At 28.8% G+C, this 8,695-nt stretch overlaps 1 protein-coding gene across 1 annotated transcript; it reads left to right on the top strand.

Moving 5' to 3' along the window:
• The first annotated feature begins 7,228 nt into the window (after nucleotides 1-7,228).
• Nucleotides 7,229-8,340, top strand: LOC137824318 (homeobox-leucine zipper protein ATHB-52). The gene has a single exon (XM_068629903.1). The coding sequence runs from the start codon at nucleotides 7,252-7,254 to the stop codon at nucleotides 7,966-7,968; it is 717 nt and encodes a 238-aa protein (XP_068486004.1). The 5' UTR covers nucleotides 7,229-7,251; the 3' UTR covers nucleotides 7,969-8,340.
• Nucleotides 8,341-8,695: the final 355 nt, after the last annotated feature.

Here is an 8,695-nt window from a genome sequence, read left to right as displayed (position 1 = left end):
CAAATCAAGTTTACCATTCAAGACTCAATATCAAGTTCAATATGATTCATTAATTTTTAATTACATACAAACATATTTCAATCCAATATAACTAAAACCTAATTTCCCTACCAAAATTTTAACCTCAATTTAGGATGACTCTGTATTCCAACCTGCAAATTAATTAGTTAAAGAAAAAGTGATTATCCAAGACTTGAATGGCCTGAGAAAAACTATCACTTAATTTCTTCCTTCTTTTCTTGCTCTCTTTTGTTCTTCATTTTGATTTGGTATTCATGTATCTCTCTTGGTATTAGTGGTTTCAAGACCACTTTCTTTCCCATGTACTCAAAGGATAATTTGTTACTTAGGCTATCATGGTAAACTTTTCTATCAAATTTTCATGGCCTTCTCCAAAGCATGTGACAAGCCTCTATTGGCACCATATCACACAAGACCTCCTTCTTATATTTTTCATCACAAAAAGAGTCAAGAACTTGTTTGTTAACAATTATCTCCCCCTTCTCACTTAGACATTGTAAGTTATATGGTTTAGTATAAGGTGTGGTGAGTAAATCAAGTTTTTCCACCAATCTCTTGCCAAATTCGTACAACTAACTCCATCAATGATAGGAATACATAATTTGTTAATCATGAAAAAACTTATATGAAACAAATTCTATTTGGGTCTCATCAAAATCTTTAGAAATTTCAGTCATAAGGTGCCTCACAACCAAAAAATCAGTCTCACTTGGAGGATTATACTCCTCACTAATAAGTGGTGAAGAAGTAGTAGTTGAAGAAATAAAAGAAGAAGAATTAGAAGAATTTTTCCTTACAACTCCCCCTCATTAAAAAACATAGTTCTTTATTTTAAAGGTGTTTTCAAAGTAGAAAATTAGGTTTTAGAATAAGAGTGAGCATTACAAAACTTAGCCATCTTCCCGGATTTTCCTTTATCTTCCCACTTTGATTTGGTCTTGTCTTTCCAAGAGCCTTTTCAACCTTGGTAGCTTGATGCACCAATCGTTCCAAGGATTGGTGATTTTTCTATGAAGACCATTCAAAAAAAAAACCATCCATGGTGGCTATTATACTCATTAATCTCAACCTTGATCATAGTAGTCTCCAAATCCTTGAAGTACTCTTCAACATTTCTTGTTCCTTAGAAGCTTTAAGTACAATTCTTTTTCTAAAAGAAGGCACAAATCTATCAACGTTAGTCTACATTAGTGAAATCTTGTTCGTGTTGATCAATAATTAGATGTAATTTGGGTTATTAAACAAACCACTAAAAATATATTATATAAATCTCTCTCAACTTATCTTTTTTAAATTCCATGTTATTAATATGTAATTAATCTAAGAAAAAGAGATTAGCAAAAACAAACTTTAAATAGTATTTTAGACTATGCGTCTATCAACTTGAATCTGCATTTGATAACTCTTCATCAAATACGGTTCTTTAGAAAATTGATCGACAATGTGTCTATCTAACATTAAACTTTGTCTATTCTCATATATCAGATGAAGTTTTGCGAAATTTTTTTGAAAATTTTAAATACACAATTCAACCTTTTTTCTTATATATTTAATTTATTTTCACACTAAGTTCCAGAAAACACTCGTTAAAAGATTCAGAATAACTTAAGGAATAATTTGAGATATATTATATATTATAAAAATTTCATTAATAAATAGTCTAGTCTATTTAGACAATTACTAACTCGTCCAAATTTTAACAAAAAAAGGAATATTCAAATTAAATGAAAAATCATTATAATGAAAAATGCCTAAAATGCGGATAACCTACAAATGGATGTTGTAAAAATATTGTAAATTTATGACAAATGAAGATTTAAGAAAATATTCAAAAGCAAATTGAAATATTTTAATTTGAAATTAATGATATATTAAAAAATAATTAAATTTAATACAAATAAAATGTTAGGAGTTAATTTTGAAAGCATTTTGAGAAGAGTTAAAAGAAGTGGTTGTAAAATAACGAAAAATGGGAAAACAAATGTCTTAAAAGATTGGAAAAGGAAACAATACGACAATGATACATTGATGTATTTTTTGAAAACATTTTGCTACGTATACCTAATGATTAAACCAAAATGAAAAAATTTCTACTAGTGAATGCTAAGCATAGGAAAAATTTAGAGCATAAAGTTACGAAATTGAAACATACACATGACCAATTAATTTAGAAAAATTTATGTTTAATAATAAATTTAAATATTTGAACGAAGTGTTTGTACCTATAAAAAATTTGAAAATCCAAAATATAAAAAAACAATAATATTTGTATTAAATAAAATAGGAGGGGGTAATGCTGAAAAAATAATTAAAAATTAAAAATATTAAAAAGAATGAAAACATGGAATAAAGGTATTCTAAAAATGAAAAACATAAAAATAATGAAAATTAAATATTATTTAGTTTAAAAAAAACATTTATATATGTAGAATTAATTATTGAAATCAAATGGGAAACTTATAAAGGAGTACATGTTAAAAATATGGAAAATCAGTAGAGTTTCAAAATTAATGTAACTTTAAGAATTACGAAATTTTAAAAATTTGCTTTCAATAATTAATTGAAATTTCTTAGCTTATAGTAAATGTATAAAAAGTTTAAGGCAATTAAGACAAACATATTTAATAAGTTACTATAAATGTATACTTTTTTAAGAAACATATACACATTATTTTTTAATTAAATTTAATTATTTATTTATAATTGATGTATAATTTCTTTATTACTTTTACTTTATTTTAATTTATTATTCTTTAAATTAATCTCACCTGATGTTATGTATTCGAGATAAGTCCTGAAGTAAATTATATACTTGTTTAAAGTATGAAGATGTTGAGTTTTAATACAACTTCCTAAATTGTTTAGTTTTACTTTTTGGAAGGGCTTTTTTTATATATACATTTTATTCTATAAAATTGATATGTATAGTTATATAATTGTATAAAGCACTTTACTGTTTTTATCTTTTAATTATGTACTTTTAATTCAGAGATATCAATATAAAATAAATATTATGTTATGTAAATATCTCTATTGTAAATATGCTATGTGAATATCCACCAGTTTTAGATAAATAAAAGCTCTAAATATTAAGGCCCAGTAAGCCCACTACAATGTTGTAAAGGTTAATAAAATAAGGCTTCTTCTTCCTGCACCTCTACAATTTTCTAAGTCACGAAACTGGCCTTGGCCTTTTATTTGAAAAAGGGCACCGTGATTACCGAAAATCGGGATCTGGGAGTGTGCTATGGATTCATCAATTCATAACTAATTCATTTTTTTTTCTGAATGAGGGGGTGTTCCGAAAACAAATTTTGCATAAATTATTCATTTCTGGATTGCTGAATCTGGAAGCCTAATTCTGTTACGGATTGGTGGATACAGAATGCTTTTTTTTTTAATTATGGATTTCTGAATCCGGAATGCATATTTCTGTTACAGATTGGTGGATCCAAAATTTTACCGGAAGTGCCAATCTAAATTTTTCCGGATTCCATTATCCAGAATGAAAAAAAAAATACAGTTCAAGTACATTTTAAGACTTTTAAAAAATAATAATGACAGTTTGTTCTTTGCATAACATTCTAGGGTGCAGGAAGAAAAATGTAGGGTGTAGGAAGAAATTGCCATAAAATAATAGATTTCGATGTCCAATAATTTTGAACTTGCAATAAATTAATTTTGGAAATTTCAAGATTATTGTAATTGAAAATCGAAAATGAAAAAAAAAATACATTCTAAAAAAAATTGGAATAAATTTTTTGCGTTTTAAAAATAAAATTCTATTATACCAAAATCTAAAAATTTTAGAAAAAACATTCTGAAAAACAAAAATCCATAAAAGTGATAGGAAAATTCAAATCTAGTTAGTATGCATTTTAGAAATCTAAATCCGAAAAATATTTCAAAATCTAAATCCAAAAATATATTCAGGAAATTCAAATCGAAAAATACATTTTACCCTACACCTCATTACTATTTAAAAACTTAAAATAACATTGTATCATTTCACATAAAACACTCGGTGCAGGTTAAAAACATTGGTGCAAGAAGCAATTGCCGAATAATAGTTATTGAAACCCAAGCCCTTTTGTGCTAGTGTTCTCACCCTCAACCTTGTGTTTCTTTTTCTCTCTCATCTAATCAATGGAGGCTGATTTTAGTGGAAGAGTGTAGTCTTTTCAGTGTTCAACAATGTCAAAATATAACTGAGAAGAAGAAGGGAAAAAACATTTTCTCTCACCAATATGGTTTTCGACTTAAACTAACAAAATATCCAATCTAGCTAGTAGCTCACAATTTGGTATCTTGCATATATGTATATTTTAACAATCATTAAATAAAAATCAATTTTATAAAATAATAATAATAATTAATTGTTATAGTAATTAAATTAAAAATTATTTTAGAGACTAAAAAAATTATTGATTTTTAATTAATTTTTATTATTGATAAATAGTTTCTAAACTGGTCTAATTAGCTACTAATGTTTTAACTACCAATTATTTAGATTCTAAATTTGTTAGCAAAAATCTTGGTAGCTAATTAGATACCAATTTAAAAACTATTTATCAATAATAAAAACTAATTTAGAAATTAAAAAAAAATCAGTTTTTAAAATTGTCTCTAATTTAGTTAATATAATAACTAATTATTTTTTTTCTAAAATTGATTTTTATTCAATAATTTTCTTGATGTTTAATAACTAGTTATTTTTTTTCTAAAATTGAGTTTTATTAATAAAAACCAATATACAAAATTCAGACAGTTTTCTTAAATAGTGTATCCAGAAAGTCCTCTTAAATAATGTAACCGTATCGACACACGTATTGAATACTTATTTTTAAGTATTTTAAGAAGAAGAAAATAAGGAGTTAGTAATGATATCCTGTAATCAGTTTCATCTATTTAACACAAAAAAAAATATTATTTATTATAATATAATATTTTATTTTTAAAAACGATGGTAAAATAATTATTTTTTCCTGTTAAAGTATCACAAAACTTTATTCTATCGAGTTGTAAAAGTGTAACAGGATAAGGTTACTGAGCACACCGACAGACAAGATATACTGTTCTAAAATCTGTAATAAAGCCCTTTGAAAGTTATTATTTTCACTTTCACTATCAATGCAACTGGCATTGGCATGGCATGTTGACTTGGTTGAGGGCAAGAACTAAGTTCATGCACTTGGGATTCACTGAAGGCTATGAGCCATCCACTTCTTCAAACAGATTCAGTGAAGGGTTGCAACTTCATCATTGCCTCAAATAGTTTAACTTTTATGTGTCATGAAGTGTACTTTAAACCTAACCCAATCTCATAAAATTGACTTATAAAATGAGATTTGCACCTACTTATATACAATAAAATATTTTTATTTTTAATCGATGTGAGATATCCGACCTATATAAATCAATGTGAGATCCAAGAATGCATGAACTTAGGCCTCACCCAGAGGTCTTTTATGCATGGGTGGGGAATATGTTGTCACCTTCCAAACGACACACCCACTCATAATTCACTTAACATTAAACACTATATACTTGATCATTCGGATCTTTCCAATTAAAGTTAGATTATCTATGTCTGTATCACAACTTAATCAAAATAAATCAATATTTCTAGCCTTGTCTCATGCAATCTTTTCATATGGACGAATCCGTTTCAGGTTTCAATATGTTTTGATTTTTAATTTAAAATTAGAAGAGAATATTAATGAAACATGAAAAATGAAGTGTTACGAGGTGACTACCAACTCGTGCGTGGGACTATATATTATGGATGGTCCGATAACGGGTGACACGATAGGCCCAACAAATACTCGCTAGGATAGGCTCAAAATGGCTCTGATACCATGTTACGAGGTGGACTTTAAGCCTAACTCAACCCCATAAAACCGGCTCAATGAGGTGAGGTTTGCACCCACTTATATACAATGAAAGGCTCTAATCTCTAGTCGATGTGGGATCTCCAACATGAAGTTATAATCAGTATGGAAAGAACAAGAAAGAGAACAAATTATGTTTAGAATTAAATCAATTAAAAAAGCACTTCAACAAAAGACAACAAAATCATTATTAGAAACTAATTTTAGAGATAAAAAATAATTAGTTATTATAATGACTAATTTAGAGACCATTTTGGAGACTAAAACAATCTATATTTCTAAATTGATTTCTATTATTGTTAAATGGTTTCTAAATTGGTATCAAATTGGCTACCAAGATTTTTGCTACCAAATTTAGAATCTAAATAATTGGTAGTTAAAACCTTGATAGCTAATTAGATATTAATTTAGAAACCATTTAGCAATAATAGAAATTAATTTAGAAATCAAAAATTATTTTAGTCTCCAAAATGGTTTTCAATTTTGTCACTATAGTACTTAATTATTTTTGTCTCTAAAATTAATTTTTATTTAAGGATTTTCTTATACTAATATTCCGATCCTTATAAAAAAAATTCTTAAAATACTACAATCCTAAAATGAATAACCCAATATTGACCAAACATCCTTAATCCTTCCAAAAAAAATCCAAGATTATAATCGATATAACTTGATCAGTACAATATGAAAGGAAAGAAATATATTTAGCTTGTATACGTGAAAGAGACAAATTATGTGTGTGTATTTTTTTTTCTTTAGTAGCACTTATAATTACCAGTTTTTTTGAATATTTCTTTTTCTTCACCCCACCACCCTATCATTTATCATCTTAATTCTTTTTTATTTATCTTTGCTTTTTTTGAACTCAAAAAGGGGCGAACACCATTAATTTTTTTTTCTAAATATGTACATTCACGCCACAAAAGATTATGCTACATATTCAAAGATAGCCACATGAATTACTAGTACATGTATGATCAAATCACCTATTTTCATTTTTTTTTTTCTCTTCTTTTAGTGGATTACCATGAAACATACACTTTCACTTCACAAACATTAGCATTGTTCTTTATCACAATATATGTGTATGTTCTCTGTAGATGTCAACTAACGTAACATAAACACAGTTGAATGAAGAAAACTATTAATCATGGCATGTCTCTTTTCATGAGAGGAAAAAACAAGGGAACAAGAAACGGGACAAGTGGTTTTAATCCTACATATGCATGTAGACAATTCATGTTATAGCCAGCCATAACGTAGTATTTACAAAGACTAAAAGCCCTCTGTGAGTGGGGCTCTTGATGTGTCTGAAGCCAAGAAAAAGCCTTATAAAACAATGAGCACCCAACTTTCCCTTATGAGAAACACACTCATCCTTTGTTCACACACAACCAAACTCATTGTTCCAAAGTTTGAATCAATCAGTGGCTCCACCCAAATGGGGGATCTCATCTTCTCATTCAAGAACCAGGAACATGGTCACCATAGAGCAAGACACAACAAGAAGAGGCTAACTGAGGAGCAGGTTAGCATTCTTGAGAAATGCTTTGGTTCCAACATGAAGCTTGAACCGGAGCAGAAATTCCACCTTGCAAACCAACTTGGTGTTCCTCCAAGACAAGTTGCCATTTGGTACCAGAACAAAAGGGCACGCTGGAAGACTCAGAGCCTTGAGGTGGACCATGGTGTTCTTCAGGCAAAGCTGGAGAATGTGATGGCTGAGAAGAAGCAGCTGGAGAAAGATGTGGAAAGGCTCAAAGCTGAGCTCAAGAAAGCTCAAGAGATGATGCTGGTTGGAGATGTAGGCAAAGGTGGAGAACACAGTAATACTAGTAACAATAACAGTAACAACTATAATAATAATAATAATAATGGTTCTTGTGGTGAGTTTTCAACTTCTTTTGAAGAGGGAGGGAGTTCAGGGATGGTACTTGATGATGAAACTCGTCATCATGAGTGTTGGCAAAGTGGTGAGGTTATGCAGGTTGAGGAGCTCTATGCTTACTTCATGGGTGCAAATTATGGGTCAAGCTTGAATGAGAAAAGGGCATAAAATTAATATATATAACAAACTTTTGGTGGTTTGTACATTTTTTTTGTGTCCCAAAAAAGTATTAGAATTCGTTAATTTACTTTTGTTAAGTCCAAAAATATTGTATAAAATCCATGTCCAGTGTCACACTGACAATGGAGAAGGAGAGTGCCTTTTCAAGCGAAAAAACTGAATAGAAAAGCAATTTGATAACCCTCTCTCTGCCTTGCTTTTGGTGACTTCTCAGCTGTTTTTTTTGTAAATGTCTGTTATTCAGTAGTGATGGGAAGAGATGTAATATCATTAGAAGACAAGAAGAAAAAGTTTTAAATTAATTAAACCATTTATTCAACAAATGTTTGATTGATCGTTACTGTTAGCATTAAACTCAAAGTCGTCAGTCGTCATCAGTTTTATTTTAGCATTTGAATAGTCTAGTTTTAAATGTCATTTATACTATGATTTAAATGTAAATTATAGTATAGGTTTTATGATAAAGAAGGTAGAATTTGAGAAGTCTATTGTAAGACTATTTAGAGAGATTGTATTCTTATTTGAAAGTAGGAGTGAAATAAAATTTATATTCTCTGTTCACAAATATCTTGCTCTGTTTTATTCCCTCAACATCAACAATTGGTATCAGAGCTATTTTCTTGAGGGATCTGTGAGGTTAGTAGAGTGCACCAATAGGAGGAGGATCAAATTTTTCAGCAATGGCACCACCTGTCTTTGATGGAGACAATTATCA

This window comes from Phaseolus vulgaris, chromosome 11 (assembly GCF_000499845.2).
Source record: "Phaseolus vulgaris cultivar G19833 chromosome 11, P. vulgaris v2.0, whole genome shotgun sequence".
In the NCBI taxonomy this organism is placed as follows: domain Eukaryota; kingdom Viridiplantae; phylum Streptophyta; class Magnoliopsida; order Fabales; family Fabaceae; genus Phaseolus; species Phaseolus vulgaris.
This window is presented reverse-complemented; position numbering and strand designations above follow the sequence as displayed.

Coding starts and splice junctions, on each gene's coding strand:
- LOC137824318 (XM_068629903.1), top strand. CDS start 7,252: ATGAGCACCCAACTTTCCCTTATGAGAAACACACTCATCCTTTGTTCA.